The 22318-nt window shown below is 40.3% G+C and overlaps 1 protein-coding gene across 24 annotated transcripts in view; it reads right to left on the reverse strand.

Annotated features, from left to right (window-relative positions):
• LOC126266876 (protein lap4) overlaps nucleotides 1-22318 on the reverse strand; it is a 528757-nt gene that overhangs the window by 281940 nt on the left and 224499 nt on the right. For all 24 annotated transcript variants that reach the window (XM_049971620.1, XM_049971569.1, XM_049971528.1 and 21 more), the window contains exons 3-5: nucleotides 7116-7194; nucleotides 3573-3662; nucleotides 1358-1478 (exon numbers count right to left, since the gene is read on the reverse strand). In XM_049971620.1, the coding sequence (XP_049827577.1) occupies nucleotides 1358-1478; nucleotides 3573-3662; nucleotides 7116-7194 (290 nt within the window). The remainder of the gene's footprint in view (nucleotides 1-1357; nucleotides 1479-3572; nucleotides 3663-7115; nucleotides 7195-22318) is intronic.

A 22318-nucleotide genomic window follows, 5' to 3' on the forward strand; every position in this document is an offset into this window, starting at 1 on the left:
GGATCAGAGAGTTAATTAAGGAGGATCCATTACAGGAGAAGATAGAGAAGTCAAGGATAAGATGGTATGGACATGTTAAGAGAATGGAGGAGAAGAGGATACCGACGAGGATACATGAGATGAAACTGGAAGGAAAGAAACGAAGAGTAAGACCAAGGGACATATGGCTGAAAAGAGTAGAAATATTCCATACAGTGCTGGCCAGAGGCTGGAAACTGACCAAGATGATTATGATGATGACCATATACAAATTACAAAAACGGAGGGGGAGGGATGGTATTATGTTAGCTTTTACTTTCCTTACAGCTACGCATTCTCTCTCATTATACACAAAGGCGAAATCTTAATGTACATGTTTCTGGCAGTAGTTGTCACTGATGTTTTTTTTTTTTTAAAATTACACATCATTCTTTTCTTCCAACAGTAAAATTGAAACAACAGAAAAGTCAATAATGAGTTGGACGTAAATGCATGTACTTTAATTGAAAGACAGGTGTAGGAAATAAAAATGAACTTTCATCACATGCAGGAGTAACATAAATTTCATTATCCTACTTAAAAAGAAATGAAGTGAATGAAAGCAACACTCACTTGTTCAGCCCACTGCCCTGACTAAAGTTTTCCTCTCTTCATCAGTATAAATCTGTTGTCCTAATTCTTTTACTTCATGGCCCATAAAGTAAACCTCTTCCACACTTTGGGTATCAATAATTCAGCGAAATATGTTGACATACTGGATACTGAGTAAAAATGCACTTAACGAACACACACTCCCCAAAGCCTGTCGCACGTGGTAAAGTTTGAATTCAAACATCTCTCCTAGCAGGGAAAGTACCATTAACATCACTTATGCAGGATTCTCCTGCAGCTACACCTGCAGTGCTGTTTTCTTTATTGCCTGAAGGTGACATGCACTGTGTCATTCACCTAGGGCGTGGCATTACTCTCTGTACAATATTACAGCGCGCTTCCAGCAACTGTATTTGTGCTGGTGCTGAATTATTTTTGGTGGACAGTGAGTCATGATATCTCCTACATTCTCGGTAAACAAGTAAAATAAGCACTTGACACATGTTAACTACACAGACAGAAAGAAACCTACATTTCCTGCGCCCATTTTATACTTTTATCATAGTGGTGTGGACTGCTGTTTGTTCCTTAGCCAAAATGACACATTCATTTGGGAGCAAAAGAATAATGATACCTTAAACAGCTAAAGAACAAGCTTGACATTAACAGCTTGGTAGAAACACACTGCATAAAGAACACGTGAAAGGAAAAGGGGGAGAGGAAGAATATAGTACTAAACATGAATGTTTTTACAATATAAAACTATACAGAAGACATAGTAGCTTACCAATTCTTCTATCTCATTATCACCCAAGTCTAAGCGTTCTAACTTAGACAACTGAGACAAGGATTCTGGAAGTGATTTGAGCAAATTTTCCCTCAACTCAAGTGACTGTAGGCTCACCAAACTGTAAAGGAGAAGTTACAAAGCAGCTATAATAATATACCAAAGCTTCAGCATAAATAGTAAATACACAAGAGCAGCCACAGAGAGGTAAGTAATTACTTCTCCTGATGGGATACACAGAAAAATTCATGACAAGAACAGCTGAAATCAAATAGAATACACTTTTAAATGATTTATTTCAGGAACAATGAAGATCTATAATTTTTCCTCACTCCTTTTACTATGTAAATTACTTTTATTCAGAAATGAAGTACACCATAAGATCAAAAGTATCCGGACAATTTTAAGTGGACATCAGTATGGGGTGTGTCCATTCTTTGTCTGTATGACATCTTTAACTCTGCTGGAGACACTTTCAATGAGGTGTCATTGTCTTTCACAGAATGGTAGCCAATTCTTCCTCAAGAGCCGAAACCAAAGAAGGAAATGATGTAGCACAGGTGTCTGGAGCAAAGTATACATTCTAGCTCACCCCAAAGGTGTTCCATTAGGTTCCAGCTCAGACTCTGGGCAGGCCACTCCATTTTAGTTATGTTATTTCTCACAAACCATTGCTGCTTTATGACAATATGTATTATTCTCATGCTAACAAAATCAGTCGTTTCCAAACTGTTCCTCTTCTATACAAAGTGAAAAATACTGTAAAATGATGTGAATGTATCCTCCTGCATGCAGCTTTTTTTTTTAAATGCAATACACGAAGCACATCCTTACCATGAAAGGGGGGGGGGGGGGGGGGGTAAGGCCCCATACCATACTACCACCTTCTCCGTACTTCACTGTTGGCACCACACATGATGGCAAGAAAGGTTCTCCAGGCATTCACCAAACCCAAACAATTCCATCGGATTACACTGGGTACAGTGTGATTTATTACTTCATATCATTCACTTCCAGTCATCCACTGCCCACTGGCGTCATTCTTTACACCACCTAAAACATTGCTCTGCACTGACTACAGAGATGTGCGGCTAATGAGGAGATGTTCTTCCATTGTACCCCATTTTTTTAAACTCCTTACACACAGTCACTATGCCAACTGGACAACTGGTAACATTTTAGAATTCAGAAGTTACTACTCATGTTGATTTAATGCAAGTTTTATAGCCAATCACAGAAACACTTGACGGTCTCCATCAATCTGTATATGACGACTGCCTGATTTTCATTTAGTTATGGTAGTTTCTTTGCATTTCCCCTTCACAATCACATCACCAACAGTAGACTTGAGAAGCTTATTTCTTAAGAAGAATGTTACCAATTCGAATAATTCTTATACCATACTAATTTTTCTCGCCAGGCAACAATTAGTTCAATTTATGTCGTTCATAGTGAATGACAGCATTGTACTAAATCACAATGCATGGTTTTCCTTATGCAACTACCAAGAACTCACTGTCTATTTATTGCATCACATCTAGCTCTCCATCTATGACCTTGCAAGACAAGTGCTTAAACAAATATGTACATACTAGATAATCCAGTCAAATTCGAATTATATTTATGGGATTTGTACTAAACAATATGTTACAGGGTATTCTCAGTAGTATATACAGTGTAATAAATTGAAATTGTGATGTGGGAGTTTCACAACAATCAGAGTGGAATACATGTGTTTCAAAAATATAACAACCTGGCCTAAAAGCAAGTACAACAAATTTAAGTCCCAATTTCAACTAAAAATTATGAATGATTGCTGCATTTTACTGAAAGTGGTACATAAGACAGATACCTTGGGTGGAGGTTAAATGGTTACAGTAAACCTATAAGCTCCCAATACACACAGTTAGAACAGAAACGTAAATGATAAATTGAAAGGAATAAACAGAACTTTCTAAAACCACAGATGTTAAAATAAAAATGAAGTGGAAATGTCATGTTGCAGCATCGATTCAATGGTTTTACTATTTGTCACCCCTGTCTGAAGACCAAGTACAAGTAGTACATGGCATGAAATATTGCTTCAGAATGCCACAGTCATTCTGTTGAAGTTTCTACTTTCTTTAACCTGCACACTATTTGTGCCTTATGGAAGAATAGGCAATATAAGTAGAACTCATTTACAAGCTGGATAACAAGTGACTCAGTATCTTACCTTCCAAAATCTGGTGGCAGGTTTGTGAGAGACATATCATTGAGGCCAAGCACTGTCAAATTTCGAAGCTGCACAAATCCTGGGGGTAATCTGCAATTTCAGAGAAAACTTATCTCAAGATAACTCATCTCTACAATGTCTTTACATTGAAAGCCATGTGTGATATAAACATATGGTGGTACCTATATACACAAAAGTGACACTTAAAATTGTGTTATTCAGTAATATTATCCCTGCAGCAAAAGCAATACTTTTTATTTTAAAAAAATGACACGAATAAATAAAATTTGACGAACTGGTGATATCATGAAAAACTAGTTTATTTCGTCCATTTCTACAAACATATAACAGTTAGTTGGAATCATAAATCTGCAACTCTTAGCTTCTCTTCTGCATCAACTTCAACATATGAGTAGAATATTTAACACACCCTCAACAAAAACAAAAACCCAGGCTTTTACTGCAAATGTTACCTTATTAACAGCAAAAGCTAAGGTCAAAATGTAACTCATTCTCCTTGTGAATAGTGTCTAACAGATGATTTCTAATTTTGTAACACTGGAACTGATGCTGCAGGAATGACAGCAAGACTACTGGAAGCAAGTCTTCATATAGCTCCCTACAGAAAATTTCAATGCAAACAGTCCTATCTTCACTATAACAAAAAATTTTCAAAACACACGAATGTATGGTTTCGTGATGATATGTACTGATAAAATCCTCCCTAGCTTCCAGCTGTGTCAAGAGGTTTGCCACTTAATGCAGCTGGGTGTTCAAGAGAATTTTATTGTTATTCAAAATGTCAAACATGTGAGATATTCTAAGCTGAATATCTGTGGTTGTATGTCTTGCTGTAGGCAAAAACTTTTACTGAACTGAGCTGTCCATCCCCTACTTTGACTCTAAGAGTAATCTGTCAGTTTCTATAAGCAAATATGCTTGTCACATCAAGTACAACACCTATGACAAAGCTTGTACATTTGTGTACAGATATTGAAAGGTTACTGTAGTAGCAAACATACTCCGATCTGAAGATTGTTTATCAAAACTGAAACCTTTCAATTTTACAAATACGCGCAATCTCGACAGACAATAAAATCATCCATTAATTGCAGAATTTCTCAAAAATAAATCAATAAAAATTTTAAAATGTCAGCTTTTGCAAAGTTTGCTTATATTTTTTATTTTTATTTTTATTTTTTTTTCAAAAACTGTCACACTGGATCTCCATTTTGATCCAACAACAAAACTGTTTTTGTATTACAAAAGCTGTTCTCAGTAAAGAACTTGTGCAAGAAGAATCCATGAATCTATAGTACGTAAACTTACACACACCAGTTTCCCTGTAGAAAAAGTGTAATTATTAAAACACACTTTGTCTCAATGTTCATCTACTGTCTTTTGTCAAATGGCAGTCTCATTCATTTCCTCGTTGTCTCCTATGATAGGACTGCAGGTAACTGGTGGCAGTGCACCACACTGAATCCTGACTTACTGGATAAGTGCGACCACTCACCAGTTCTATACATTACAGTTCCAAACTTGTCTAGTGCGGCTGCAATCTCCTATTGGTTGATACTAGCTATTTCATGGGTGTTAGTGATAATGATAACCAAGCAATATACTTTGATGTGGTATGCAAATTTAATGTGGGTATTATCTCTGGATCTTCCTCTGAAAGAACTTTCGTAAATGGAATGAACTTTTTACCTTCAATTTTCTCATTTTGTATGTCTCTCCCAGCTATCTATAAATACATTGCCAATAGTTTCACTACACTGATGACCTTATATATTAGTTACCTTAACAAATAACTAAAGTTTAAAAAATACAATAAGACACAACAGTACACACTTCTTTCCAGATCCTTCCGTAATGAGCAAGAGCCTCTGATTTAGACAACCAAAGTTGATGTAATCACCACATAAATCATAAAAACAAAGCTATTGTACTAGCAACTGACAATATGACAACAACAGCAACCACCACCACCACCACCACCACCACCACCACCACCACCACCACCACCTCCACCTCGATTACTTTTTGTGCAATCTGAAATTCTCTATTTGAATGATGTTCCTGTCCATCAACCTTGGTCTATGCGATATGCAAAGTCCATTTATTCGCTAAGAATTCACCTATGCATCTTATTATGCTGCTTTACATCATTATAGCATTTTATCACATTGTAAGGTTTACTGCCAGTTTGCCTTTAAGCAATACATACACAGTACTTTGAAGTGTCAATGAGAATTTGTCACTGGCACCCCCAACTCATTAACAACATCAATGGACTTCTATTAAACTACCCATTTGAAATCATCATTGTATGCCTTTAATTTAACTATTTTCCACTACCTTACACAGCAACTACTAAAATATGAGTAATTCCACAGCAGCACACTTTTAGGCAGTTGGCCAGAGTATCTTAACTAATGCACTCTGCAACACAACTTTACAAAGTAAAGACATCAGAGACTGCCATAACCATTCATAACATAAATCGGTGCTACAGTATTTGTTAGATGTGGGTGTGCAGCAAGTGAGACCACATTATTTAAAAGCTTCTTAAATATCAACTCACAATGTATGTACAACATACAGGCCATAACTTCGCTATTTCTAATATCTGCCCTTCCCTCATCCGATAAATTTCTCGTTTTCTTCCAAGGCCCCTTTTCTTATACGAGATGTCATTTACTGACAGGAACATTGAAACCAATTTCATCAAATCCATTCCTTTGGCAGGGGAGCATTCCATTATAAGAACTGTTTCAAATTTGAACTGTAAAATTATCTTATGAATGTCTTCTTAAGTGAACATATATATCAGCTTGTTATCCAGAGAGTAAAATGTGGTATTTGCCAATTCTCTTTCTTTTCTTTCTCAGTATTTTCAGGCAGTAATGTCTCCAGCAACAAGGCAACTCTTGTTAACAGGTGCAAAGTGGAATCTCCTTCACCTTTGCCCATGGAAAGTCAAATACTGAGCCACCTTTTCAAATTTTCTAATTATATGTCATCCTAACTAATATGGCAAATGCTATTCTTCCGGTTCTCCTGGAGTATTAGTTGAGCAATCACTCCACAGTTGCACAAACTGTTTGAACAAGGCAAATGTTGCCTGTTTTGCACTTTGGACCATTCAGGGTGGTATAACTTACTTCATCATGTAAGCACGTTGTCCTCAATGAAAAGAAAAAATTGACAGGAGCAGTCTCTCAAATCAGAAAACCACCTTACAGCTGTGTTGCACTCTCCCAAAATTATTTTAAATATTTCTCTTTTCTTTCATAAAAGTTAGAGGATGGTCTTGTCTTATATATATTTATCAAAGATCTTTGACATTGTAATATGTGCAAACGAAAAAAAAAATTTAAAAAAATCTGACAATTATAGGGGTATATGCTCTCAGATAACACTACAGCATGGTGTGCCAAATATTGTTCTTTATTCCTATATCACAGTTTCTTCAGCCATCTAAACTTCTTTGCTTAGATCAAACACTACATTAAACAAAACAAACACAGTGAATGTTACCTGGGTATGGGATTGCTGCTGAAATCAGCCACTTGTAGTGCTCGAAGATTTTTGATATTTTCAGGAATATCAGGAATGTCTGAAACAGAAGGTTGATCACTCACTCAGTTAAATCACATTACATATGACACTAAAGCTTAAATGTAGAAAGTAAAACAGAGAGGAGGCACACTGACTGAGGGTATGAACTAGTATCCACGTAGAGGCCAATATTCAATTCAGCTATCCTGAATTTACCTTTTCTATGGTTACCCTAAACCTCTCCCTCTTTACTAGCACTTATCCCTCAGTACGGGTTTTATTATTTTCATGATTTGGCAAATTTCCTTTTTATAATTTTGTGGCGCAATGGCCCTCCTGTCACCAAAGTTGTCAGTTGATGACAGGTAGGGAACTCATGTGCCCATTTATCTGTGAATCATGTGAACTTTTTAGTGTTACCATATTTTAACTATCTGTATCTCTCTTTCTGGGATGGAGATCGGTGACCAGCTCAGTGTTTGCACAAATGAGTGTGTGGAAAAAGCAGCTTTCAAGAAAATGGCCACATAGTTTCTTTAAGACAGGGGAGGTTTTCTTCCCTCCCTCACTCAACTGATGGGATATTAAATCCTTATCCTCCTTCGTACCAGTAAAATAAAATAAAAGACTATATTTATGCTACTTTGTTTACTGTCGAAGTGTTAATAGTAAATTTTCATTTTACACTGACCGCTTAGCCACAATTTTCACACCCATCAGTGTCAGCAACAGCAAATCCGTAACATTTCATCAGACTACTGTTAGTAGTAGTGTCATTATGTCAAGTTGTCCAATCTTAGCTGACAAGTAATTTATAAATTTAAGATTTAATTTATAAATGTATGATTTCCTTTTAACAAACTTTTAACACAGTAGGGTGATTTAAATAACACACGTTTGAAATCTCTTATCCTCCGTGCTTTGATGCCACAAACTGTCTACTGTAGATTGCTTTAGCAACTTGTATTTGATGCATTTCAACATTGGAAAAGTAGCTTTCACTAGCCACATCAGCGACTACAGCATTTATGAAATACATGAAACGTAATCACAGTTGTGAATGCAATCAACTATCAGCTATATAAGGGAATGACAACAATGAAAATTTGTGCCAGATCGGGACTAGAACCCAGATTTCCTACTTTACATGAATGTTCACCTCAACTGCTTTGGTTATCTGTGCAAGACTCACACCCAAACTCAAACTTCTGAATGTCTATGTTCATGTGCTGCCAGCAATACTCGTATGTATATTATGTAATTCCCATACAGGGGAGAACATTTTAATTCAAAAGTAGCTTTCACTAGCCACATCAGAGAAGTCCATGCTATTTGCTGGCTCAAGAAACTTACAGTTTTTAATAGTACACTGAACATTAAAATGACACTTAGAAAATAATATCATTGTTGTAATACGTAGCAACAGCAATAGAAATAGTAGTAATAGTGGTACAATATTCCGTTTGTGTCACTGTACAAATTGGTATTAGACATGTTATGTTATATGAAAATTTATATGTATTTTATAGTTTTATCCTAATTCACTATTAAAACACCCATTTTACACAATCACTCTCACACCATTTCACTCACTTATTCAGTTGGCGTTTAGATAAAAAAAAATTTAAATCGTAGTTAAAAATATCAGTTGGCTACAACCAAACCATTTGACACCACTGTCCAAATCTAAATACCATTTTAACAGAAAATTATTAAATTTCAAATACAAAATCAACAAAACATGCCTGCATGTCCATAGGAATGTTATATAATTCTTCCCAACAGCACTGGCTCTGCAATATTGTATTTATCCACTAATACCAGGCAGCAACTTTTAATCTAAATGTTCTCCCCTGTATGGGAATTATATAATATGCATACGAGTACTGGTTGCAACACATGAACATAGACATACAGAAGTTTGAGTTTGGGCACGAGTCTTGCACAGATAACCAAAGTAGTTGAGGTGAACGTTCAGGTAAAGTAGGAAATCTTGGTTCTAGTCCCGATCTGGCACAAATTTTCATTGTCATCATTCCCTTATATAGCTCATCGTTGATTGCATTCACAACTGTGATTAAATTTCGTGTGCTTCATAAAGGCTGTTGTCGCTGCAGTGCCCATTCCTTCAGATATGCATGCACTTCTGAAGGATCATCATTCTTATTAACAATACAGGTACTGCGACATCACCAAATCTCTTAGGTAGGTTTGAACACAGTGGTTCTTTTAATAGTGGAGGCGACCGACTTTGAACTGCTTGCTATATTACATAGGAATCAATCACACTGCAGACTGTAAAGTGCTGCTCATGCAAGAAAAAGGACATTTGTAATTTAACTGAGGTAATTTAGACTTATTGACAATCATCGTGTAAAACAAACACTCCCCCCCCCCCCAAAAAAAAAAAAGAGAGAGAGAGAGAGAGAGAGAGAGAGAGAGAGAGAGAGAGGAAATATGCTCTGTGTCATTCCTAATATTTCTGACTTGAAAAAAAACACTAAGTCATGAGATGACTGTACAGCACGCAGTTTACTTATCAGTTGAGACCCCATCCAAAGGACTTCCACACCATCTGCCTCCTACAAGGACGGGTGTCTATGAAAGAAGTAATAAATCTCACATTTTCTGCCACCTCCTTCCTGACAGCTAAGGCGAACTTCCTACTGTCATTGCAGATTTATGGAGAGGAACCACGCCAGTTTTCTCACATGGTCCACTTCGCTCCCACCCATATGATTTCAGTGGAGCTGGAGTCCAACGCCAGTGGTCAGTAGAAGAGAAGTATTGTATTCTGTTCTGCAGAGCACTTTTGCACAACAGCTGACATGTGTAATGGACGCTGCTTCTGCTGGAAATGGTATAGTTGTGGAATATTAACAGTACCTCCAATTTGAGTACACTGGGGAGCATCAAGTCAGCTATAACTCTTCTCAATCCATCTATGTCTGCAGTAACATATCCAACCATAACCTATTACAGAAACCTGACTACTGTATACTGATAGCTGATATATATTGACAAGCCAAAACCTGTGACCTCTGTCCACCATGAAACTGAGTGATAAGCAGAAAAGAGACAAATGGATAATTGAGACTTCCTGGCAGATTAAAACTGTGTGCCGGATCAAGACTCAAACTCGGTACCTGCGCAGGAGAGCTTCTGTGAAGTTTGGAAGGTAGGAGATGAGATACTGGCACAAATGAAGCTGTGAGGACCGGGTGTGAGTCATGCTTGGGTAGCTCAGATGGCAGAGCACTTGCCCACGAAAGGTAAAGGCCCTGAGTTCGAGTCTCGGTCCGGCACACAGTTTTAATCTGCCGGGAAGTTTCATATCAGCGCACACTCCGCAGCGGAGTGAAAATTTCGTTCAGGAATGGATAATTATTCTAACAATGATACGGACCTTAAATTGGAAAATCCACTTAAATTAGCAACTCCAAACAAGGGTAGATTGTTATGGCTCAGCGCCTGGAAAAGAGCATCTCAGAAACGGCAACCGTGGTCTGCTTTTTGTGCACTGCTTTCCAAAATATCTATGGAAAGTGGTTGAAGGACGGTGAAGCCACAAGAAGGCAAAGAAGTGTTGGACGTCCACACCCCATCATAAAACGTAAAGGTTGGAGGCTTCCCTGTCCGGTAAAGCAGGATAGGCAATAGTTATCTGTAGCTCATCTGACGGCAAGAGAACAATGCTGGCGCAGGTACAAGCCTTTTGGAGCACACAGCTCAGAGTACACTGCTGAACAGGGGGTTCCGAAGCAGGCAACCACTGTGTGTGCCTATGGTGTTCCAACTACACTGTTAGTTACGATTACAGTGGGTATGGGATTACCAAGAGTGGACCGTAGATCAATGGAAACGTGTTGCCTAGTCTCATGAACCATATTTCATGTCCGATTTCAGTCTCATCCAGGCAAACGATTGCTGAAAATGAACACCACGCCACGGACACAGGAGTATTATGCTATGGGGGACATTTACTGGTGCTTCCACAGGACAAGTGGGAGTGACCAAATGCATCATGATAGCTGTAGACTACGGGAACATCCTGCACGATAACTGCCCACTTCTGAAGACCAGTATCGGACTACAGTGGTTTGGAGAGCACAATACTGGACTCTAGTTGATGTCTTGGCCATCAAATTCGCCTTACCTGAACGAGATGGAACACACTGGGACGCCTTTCGGTAGCCAGGGGAGCGCCCACAAACGCCGGCTCGTAATTTACATGAATTACATGACCTGTGTGTAGCCATCTAGTGTTGCATATCTCCAGAAACCTGCCAAGGTATTGTAGAATCCATGCTAAGCGGGATCGCTGTTGTATTGCATTCCAAAGATAGAGCAACGCGCTGTTATGCACCTAATCATAATGTTTTGGTTCGTCACTATATTTGGAGATGTAGCCTATATAGTTGTACTGTAACACCATTCGCTGTGCAAAATAACCGATTCGTCAGAAAATATTATACTCTGCCAGTCACGATCGACATTTTCATCAGCAAATGCTAAACGGCAGAGTCGATAATAACTGAACTACTTCTTGACGCTCACTCGTTTCCTTTGCAGTACACACCCTTCCAGAAACGGCGCCGAAACGTTGACATTCTTTCTATATAGGAATCGCAGAAGCATGTTTCAGAAAGGATTTTGCCCTTTTGTGAACACATGTTCATTTTACTGGCTAGTGTCGTTACACGCCAACGGCCAGTTTCCCCACGCCTACTAGATTCTCAGATATCAGGAAATCTGTTTTATCCATTGGCGCGCGGTGTGCTCAGTAACGTCTTAGGGCGGCCTAGCCTCCGACTCTGAAATTCCCTGCCTCTACAAAAGCAAAGACGCCGTCACGAATACCAAGCATAGCTCATGAACAAAGCGGCCTGAATGATAATACAGAACGGATATGCGTCATGATTACCTACTGTTTCCATAAACTAGGGCCAGGAGTTAGTTTGAATGGTGCCCAACCAGTGTTGGAATAATCGAAAGACGGTGGATCGTCTCGTGTTGCTCCCCTTATAACAATTTTGTAATACAATCATACGAAAATCGTGTTCGTGCTGCGAATACTACCATTCTGTAGATGACTTGGCAATTTATGCCCAAATGATTGACTGTCATGGGTTTAAGTTATCATAATTACATTATCATCATCATCATCATCATCATCATCATCATCATCATCATCATCATCATCATCATCATCATCATCATCATCATCATACTAGTAACCGCTAGTGACCTTCGTGGATTTACAGTCTACAAACCATCACGTATACTGAGGACCATTAACCGCAAATCATCTGAATAGAGGATTATAATATCTCTCACGACAAGGAAGAAAAAGAAAACTGTATTAACTCAACACGGAATCGAAACGTACGCATTTTTGCACACAATTTCTACAGCTTGACCATTCAGTTACAGTCACGATCAGCAAAAATTTCCCTATTATGAGACGACGAAAACGTTTGTATCTATAGCTAATAACATCTTATTTTATTTACAGAAAAGCTTTCATGTTCGTTTTGGAACAGGCCTAGAATACAGACATAAACATTAATATTAGTAATACTGTAGAAAATAATTCCTCTTCCGTGTCTTCTCATAAAAATCAGAAAAAATACATGTTATATTTCCATCGCGTCAGTACTTAACCGAATTTATAGCTGCCTGCGATTTTGGGTTGTCACTTCTTTTGCTGGCAACTTTGTGTGAAATCATTGTCACATTGCTCATACTACCAGAAACTAAAGTCGTGTTAAGTGTGAATGAAATACAACTGGAAACTGACGCCAAACTCTTGATTTGCAACTTCATACCTACCCACTGAATATATAAGTTCTCTGGGAGTACAGAAAGTAGAAAGAAAAGGAAGACAGAAGGAACAGACTTCCCCTTTGTCGCTTCCTCGAGGCCAATTGGGTACTAGTGTCGGTTCTAGATTTAAAAGGCCGATTACCTCAAGATAATGGTATTTAAAGGGGGGGGGGGGGCAGATAATGTGATTTAAAAGGACAGTACATATCCAAGGCCAGTTCTGGCTGATTAACGATGATCTCTCAAAATCACTGATATGGCATACAAGATCATGTGACCGGTAACGGGAGTGCCGAAACCGCACAGGTAGGACAGGGGTTCCCCTTGTTAACATTCAATAATTGCCGGTGATTTCGGAGGTGGTGGTGGTGGGGGGGGGGGGGGGGTGACATCGGAAGTTCACTGAGGCTTTTTGCAGATGATGCTGTGGTGTATCGAGAGGTTTGAAACAATGAAAAATTGTACTGAAATGCAGGAGGATCTGCAGAGAATTGACGCATGGTGCAGGGAATGGCAATTGAATCTCAATGTAGAGAAGTGTAATGTGCTGCGAATATATAGAAAGATGGATCCCTTATCAATTAGCTACAAAATAGCAGGTCAGCAACTGGAAGCAGTTAATTCCATAAATTATCTGGGAGTACGCATTAGGAGTGATTTAAAATGGAATGAACATATAAAGTTGATCGTCGGTAAAGCAGATGCCAGACAGATTCATTGGAAGAATCCTAAGGAAATGCAATCCGAAAACAAAGGAAGTAGGTTACAGTACGCTTGTTCGCCCACTGCTTGAATACTGCTCAACAGTGTGGGATCCGTACCAGATAGGGTTGATAGAAGAGTTAGAGAAGATCCAACGGAGAGCAGCGCGCTTCGTTACAGTATCATTTAGTAATCGCGAAAGCGTTATGGAGACGATAGATAAACTCCAGTGGAAGACTCTGCAGGAGAGACGCTCAGTAGCTCGGTAAGGGCTTTTGTTAAAGTTTCGAGAACATACCTTCACCGAAGAGTCAAGCAGTATATCCCTCCTACGTATATCTCGCAAAGAGACCATGAGGATAAAATCAGAGAGATTAGAGCCCACACAGAAGCATACCGACAATCCTTCTTTCCACGAACAATACGAGACTGGAATAGAAGGGAGAACCGATAGAGGTACTCAGGGTACCCTCCGCCACACACCGTCAGGTAGCTTGCGGAGTATGGATGTAGATGTAAGGTCTTTCTCTGTCGGCTTACACGCTTAGGCTACTTATGTTCGAGCTCACCACCACCACCACCACCACCACCACCACCACCACCACCACCACAATCACCGGCAATTATTGAATGTTACCAAGGGGAACCCCTGACCTACATGTGCGGTTTCGGCACTCCCGATACCGGTCACATGATCTTGTACGGCATAAAAATGCTAATGGGAACACATTAAAATGGTGGTAAGCCCCCCCCCCCCCCACTTGCTTTTATAACCAGAGCACTTGTGTGGGTGGCTTCATTCTTGAGCTGTGCACCATAGGGAGAGAACTAGAGTATGGTTATTTGTTACTAACAAATTAATGTTGTTATGATTACATTCAGTCGTTGCTTAAGATCTAGGGAGAGGACGAGGGTGTGGGTATTTGTTAATAACAAATTACATTTAACATTACGTCATTCGAGGCACCAGTAGAGACCACACCTAAGCAGATATGAATGTAGTCTCATACTCCATTTTCCAATATTATTCAGCAAATTTTGGTGTTTCCTGCAATTTTTGCGCTTTTTCCACGATTTTTTACAAATATTCGTATTTTTCCACAATTTAACCATTTTTACGTGTTCTTCCCTATTTTACGTAATCTATGTATTCTCACTGTAAATTACCGTATCAAATTATTTAACAACAAATACGCTGTTGCAACGACTTTAAATGTTAAATATCACAATAAACAAATAAACTAGATACCAGTTTCTCTTAGAATTTGTATATGTTTAGGACGAACAATGGGGTGCATTTTAGCGTAGCAATATGATCAGAATCTCCACCACAGCAAATGCTTTTTGCTTATGATGATTATTTGTGCCAGTGGCAGAAACCTTCGGGTAAAGATCATGGTGACAACATTTCCAGCCATACCTTCTAAATCTGCACGCAACGTGGATACCCCATGGCCACAAGGTAGTGTGTGGGAGTGGATCCGGCAACGCAAGCAACATGCAATTTTGTACGCACAGTGCTACTCTTCAGATCAAAAACGCATACCAAGGGTGAGAATTTAGAGGCGTACATTTATTAAACTATCAGCCCTGTTGTCAGTAAAAAATGCAAGACGCCACTCCCAAACGAACAGTACAACTACCGGCAAGTTTATAGAAGAACGTTATAATTTTACTCTAGAATGGATGGTCATCCGTTATAATGTATAGACGACTTTGATATCGTTTCAAGTACTAACAACACGCGTGTTTTTGACGAACTAATATGCACAGTCTAGACTTTGGCCCTCCCTCAATCCTTGCTTACGCCTGAGCTTATGCAGCCTCTGTAGAAGTGAAAAATTTATAAGAATTTACAACAGCATAACATTGTATAATCAAATTCCACCTTAAATAATTAAAATTATAGACGGATAGGCAAGATTTTGCATTACACCTCCATCTGACAAACACAGTGTAGTCGATTATTCGTATCGGTAGCAAAAACCTTTGAGTAAAGACCCAAGATAGCAGCTCTTTTGGACATACCCTCTACGTGTGGGGTAATTGCAATCCAATTAAACTATATTTTGTATGTGTGCGGCGACATGGATACCATAGAGTGAGAGGTATAGTGGATGCGATTTTCTTGTATGGATAGTATCACTGAACACACCAAAACACATGATAATGGAGGAAAATCATTTTAACGTTCTCCAGGTCCTAAAAAGAAGATTTTAATTGCTTATTTTAAAAAATAACCATGCATGACAGTAAAATCTTAAACATAAAAAACCGTAGGATTAGAACAAGAGTTTGCAGGCTGGCAGGTAGAGCTACTGAGAAGCCTCAACAACTCAGTAACGGCAGATCTAACATTCCATATAATAGCGATGAGGGATGGACAGAAACAATATATATATATATATATATATATATATATATATATATATATATATATATATATATCGAAAGCAGTCTATTTCCAGCAACTGATACTTTGGGAGAGAACATCGAAAAAATGGTTAGAATTTAGATAAATGGTCTAAAAATTATACCAACACCGAGCACTACTGTTAGACGCTAATATAAGTGATGTAGATAAAATGCGTGCTACCCGTATTGTGCAAAGAGCCCTTTTATCCTTTATCAGCAAATTTCTCATGATTTCATCTAAAGAAGCGTCAATATGTGATCAGTATGTACCGCCTCTCTTTTATTTACACTGTATCTAAACACTTTACGATTCTAAATACATTTTCGACTTGCAATTCACCTCTACTGGGAGAGATAACAAGCTATTCGGAATATAAATAAATTTACCGCTTCCCCTGGTTTAACAGTGGAAATATGGTACATTCTACATCTCCCAAAACATTGGAGCTGAAAGCCATATGTATTTGGAATCCTAAATTATTTGGATGCAATGTAAAATGGTGTGATTCTACACATGAAAAGTGATACACACAGATTACATATTGACGCTGCTACAGATAAAATCCTGAGAAGTTTGCCGATAGAGGATAAAGGGGTTCTGCGCAAAACACAGTTAGCACACATTGTATCTACACGACTTAATTAGCATCTGAAATGTTGCTCAGCGTTTGTCTAATTTTTTAAATACACTCCTGGAAATTGAAATAAGAACACCGTGAATTCATTGTCCCAGGAAGGGGAAACTTTATTGACACATTCCTGGGGTCAGATACATCACATGATCACACTGACAGAACCACAGGCACATAGACACAGGCAACAGAGCATGCACAATGTCGGCAATAGTACAGTGTATATCCACCTTTCGCAGCAATGCAGGCTACTATTATCGCATGGAGACGATCGTAGAGATGCTGGATGTAGTCCTGTGGAACGGCTTGCCATGCCAGAGACGATCGTAGAGATGCTGGATGAAGTCCTGTGGAACGGCTTGCCATGCCATTTCCCCCTGGCGCCTCAGTTGGACCAGCGTTCGTGCTGGACGTGCAGACCGCGTGAGACGACGCTTCATCCAGTCCCAAACATGCTCAATGGGGGACAGATCCGGAGATCTTGCTGGCCAGGGCAGTTGACCTACACCTTCTAGAGCACGTTGGGTGGCACGGGATACATGCGGACGTGCATTGTCCTGTTGGAAGAGCAAGTTCCCTTGCCGGTCTAGGAATGGTAGAACGATGGGTTCGATGACGGTTTGGATGTACCGTGCACTATTCAGTGTCCCCTCGACGATCACCAGAGGTGTACGGCCAGTGTAGGAGATCGCTCCCCACACCATGATGCCGGGTGTTGGCCCTGTGTGCCTCGGTCGTATGCAGTCCTGATTGTGGCGCTCACCTGCACGCCGCCAAACACGCATACGACCATCATTGGCACCAAGGCAGAAGCGACTCTCATCGCTGAAGACGACACGTCTCCATTCGTCCCTCCATTCACGCCTGTCGCGACACCACTGGAGGCGGGCTGCACGATGTTGGGGCGTGAGCGGAAGACGGCCTAATGGTGTGCGGGACCGTAGCCCAGCTTCATGGAGACGGTTGCGAATGGTCCTCGCCGATACCCCAGGAGCAACAGTGTCCCTAATTTGCTGGGAAGTGGCGGTGCGGTCCCCTACGGCACTGCGTAGGATCCTACAGTCTTGGCGTGCATCCGTGCGTCGCTGCGGTCCAGTCCCAGGTCGACGGGCACGTGCACCTTCCCCCGACCACTGGCGACAACATCGATGTACTGTGGAGACCTCACGCCCCACGTGTTGAGCAATTCGGCGGTACGTCCACCCGGCCTCCCGCATGCCCACTATACGCCCTCGCTCAAAGTCCGTCAACTGCACATACGGTTCACGTCCACGCTGTCGCGGCATGCTACCAGTGTTAAAGACTGCGATGGAGCTCCGTATGCCACGGCAAACTGGCTGACACTGACGGCGGCGGTGCACAAATGCTGCGCAGCTAGCGCCATTCGACGGCCAACACCGCGGTTCCTGGTGTGTCCGCTGTGCCGTGCGTGTGATCATTGCTTGTACAGCCCTCTCGCAGTGTCCGGAGCAAGTATGGTGGGTCTGACACACCGGTGTCAATGTGTTCTTTTTTCCATTTCCGGGAGTGTAATTTATCTCACTTTTAACTATTTTTTTCGATTGTTCTCTCCGGTAGTATCAGTTGTGGAAAATACATGTCTGCCGATGCTGAACTGTAGGCCTCTAAATAGCTCTATCTGCCAGCCTGCGAGCTCCTGTCATGACCGTACGTTTTTTTTAACGTATTACCGTCATGCACACTTTTTTAAAAAAACACAAAAAATCACATGCAGTCTAGAACTCGTCCTGGAGTATCAACGCAGCAGCACACACACACACACACACACACACACACACACACACACACACACACACACACACACACAAATAGTGTAAATGGACTGCAATTACGGAACCACTTGAACGGAATGACCAAAAGTGCTCCATCTTGGGTCTTTACTTAGATTCATGCTACCGATATAAATAACTGACTATACTGTTTTTGACAGGTGGGGGGTCGAATGCAAAATATTGCTTATCTGTCTACACGTTTAATTAGTTAATGTGGAAATCGGTTTCACAAACAAGTGCTGTTGATACAGTATATTCATATAAAATAATGTAATCGGTTTCACAAACAAGTGCTGTTGATACAGTATATTCATATAAAATAATGTAAGACATTTACTAATACAGAGGGTGCACACGCAAAGCGATAAGTAAGGATTGAGGCCTAAAGTCGAGATTGTCCACATTATTTAATTAAATCACGTTTCTTACTTCCACTAAAAACGATTTCAAAATCACCGACACATTAAGAAGACCATCCATGTTACAGAAACATACCGTTCCTACATACAGTTGATGGGTTGGAATGTACTGTTCTCTTCGAAGTCCTCCTCTCATTTTTTTTTTATAGACATCAGGGCTGATAGTTTAGTAAAAATAAGCCTCTAAATTTCCTCCCCTAGTGTGCAGAGTAACACCAGGCATGCAACAAAATAAATACAAGCATGCTGTTTGTAGTCGCTTGATCCACACACTACCCCATGGCCCTGGAGTATCCATGACGCAGGGCACACGAAATAGTGTAATTGGATTGCAAGTACAATCACATTTAGAAGGTATGAACAGATCAGGCGACTGGAAGTGCTGTCATCATGATCTTGACCAGAAGGGTTTTTGCTACGTGTACAGATAATCCTCAGCAGATAGCATTTGCTGCTGGTGGACATTCTAATCATATTGCTATGTTGAAACGCATTCCAGTGTTTATCCTACACATGTGCAAACACTAAGACAGTCTGAGGTGGAATCTAAACCTGCATCGTCTGGAGGATTAAAGTAAATATGAATGACTTTATGGAATCAGGACTGATAATTAACAATAGAACTACGCTCTGTATGTCTATGTTTTAATTTCATGTGCAAATCGATTACATTAACTACGAAATGCAGGGATGCTGAGAATTTTACTGTAAACTATTATCTTCGATGTGATCATGCTATGCATCTGGATGAGTATTTCGCATAAGCAAATCATGTTTCTAAATCAGTATGGGATGCGTATGTCTACATTAGTATGTTGTAAACTTCGTTCCTTTTCCGTAATTATTTCTGAAAGATATCAAGTTATTACTGAATAAGTAACCATTTTTACGTCCCATATGTCATTATCGAGAGATTAGACCACATAAAATTGATGCATAAGAAGAGAGAGGACTTCCTGGCACACCTACCTACGGCACGGTAACACACACAACTACTCAGATCGGGCTTCCTCCTCTTGCTCCCAGCGCCTGGTATGGCGTGGTTACGCCACGGCCTGTCTGGCTCGTCCGTAATGTCACTACAGGAGCGCCCTCGCTGCCTCGCTAGCTGCCTACTCCCACTGCTTGCGGACCACCACCTGTAGCTTCCGCAGCGCTGCACTAACGCCACTTTGACATTTTCTGGCTCAAATGGCTCTGAGCACTATGGGACTCAACTTCTGAGGTCATTAGTCCCCTAGAACTTAGAACTAGTTAAACCTAACTAACCTACGGACATTACACACATCCATGCCCGAGGCAAGTCGCGCGGTTACAGACTGCAGCGCCTAGAATTTTTTCTGACATATTCTGTTTCGGGTTGTAGAGACAACTTGCTCCACATTATCCAAAGCGTTGTGGGCACTCGTCGCTATTGCTAGGAAGCGCTATTAACTATCTATGTTCTTAAATTTTGTAACTGTCTTGATATCTATACGGTGATTTGTTTTGGAGATAATGTTTAATATAGGAGTTCCTAACCACCATCCGTATTTGCTGATGGCACTACTGTAATTATCTCTGTAACTAACATAGAAAACCCGTAGTCAACAGCAGCGAATTCTATGTGAAGTCTTCAAGAATGATTCAGTAAAATCAAATATATTGTAAATGCAGGAAAGAAAAATGGCGATTCCTCTATCTCGTCAAAAATATCTCATGTCAGTATTAACAGATAAATTCTTTAAGATGTAAGCAAAACAGACGTTCTCGATGTATAGGTCAGTAGGATTTGAAATAGTATACAAATGAAAATAGCTTGTCAAAGAGACTCAAGTGGATGCTATGGTCTGAGAATATCAAAATCTAAAACAGTGACGCAGGCATATCGCGGGCGATTGCACTCACTGACTCCCCTACGGAATCATTATCTGCAAAAATGCCAGTCACAGGATAAATGTATTTAGAATGAAAAAAAAAAACACAAAGAATTTGTAGCTTTAAAAATTGGCTCTTGTAACCTTCACTTTACTTGGCTTGCTGTTCTACGTACTTTTGAGTTTATTTATCCACGAAACTGTCTTACTCGCTAGGGAGTACCTTATGGAAACATGTAAATTACTGCAAAATAGACTGCACGTTTTGTCATGGAGATTATCATCCAACACCAGAGACAGACGCTACAAGAGGCGTTATGTTAAAATTTCATGAGTTTACGATCCTAGCAGAATCATGCAAAATGTAGCTTCTTGCTATGTACAATGAAGAGACAAAAGTCAAGTGATAGCGATATGACATATACAGGTGGCAGTATTATCGCGTACATAAGGCAGAAAAGGTCAGCGCATTGGTGGAGCTGTCATCTGTAATTGTGTGATTCGTGTGAAAAGTGTCCGATGTAATTACGGCAGCACAACTGGAATTAACAGACACTGAATGAAGAATAGTAGCTGGAGCTAGACGCATGGGGCATTCCATTTCGCAAATCTTTAGGGAGTTCAATATTCCAATATCCACGACGTCAAGGGTGTGGCGAGAACACCAAATTTCAGACATTTACCTCTCACCACAGACAACGCAGTGGCCGACAGCCTTCACTTAACGCCCTAGAACAGTGGCGTTTGCGCGCAATTGTCTGTGCTAACAGACAAACAACACTGCGTGAAATAACCGCAGAATCAATGTGGAACGTGCAAAGAACGTATCCTTTACGACAGTGCGGCGAAATTTGGCGTTAACAGACGCGAGTGCCTTGGCTAACAGTACGACATCGCTTGCAGCGCCTCTCCTGGGCTCGTGACCATATCGGTTGAACCTTGACGACTGCAAAACCGTGGCCCCGTCAGATGACTCCCGATTTCAGTTTGTCAGAGCTGATGGTAGGTTTCCAGTGAGGCGCAGACCTCACGAAGCCATTGACTCAGGTTGTCAACAAGGCAATGCGCAAGTTGGTAGTGGCTCCATAATGTTGTGTGGGATGTCCTCTGGTTCAACTGAACAGAACATTGACTGGAAATGGTTATGTTCGGCTACTTGAAGACGATTTGCAGCCATTTATGAACTTCATGTAGCTAAACAACGATGTCATGTCACCGGGCTACAATTGTTTGCAATTGGTTTGAAGAACATTCTGGAAAATTCAAGCGACTGATTTGGCCACCAAGATCGCCCAAAATGAATCCCATATAACATTTGTGGGACATAATCGAGAGGTGAGATCGTGTACAACATCCTGCATCAACAACACTTCAGCAATTCAGCAATTATGAGCGGCTGTAGGCGGCAGTATGCTTCAATATTTCTGCAGGGGACTTCCAACGATTTGTTGAGTCCATGTCACGTCGACTTGCTGCATTAAGCCGGGCAAAATGAGGTCCTCCACAATATTAGGAAGTATTCCATGACTTTTGTCACCT

This window comes from Schistocerca gregaria, chromosome 1 (genome assembly GCF_023897955.1).
Source record: "Schistocerca gregaria isolate iqSchGreg1 chromosome 1, iqSchGreg1.2, whole genome shotgun sequence".
In the NCBI taxonomy this organism is placed as follows: Eukaryota; Metazoa; Arthropoda; class Insecta; order Orthoptera; family Acrididae; genus Schistocerca; species Schistocerca gregaria.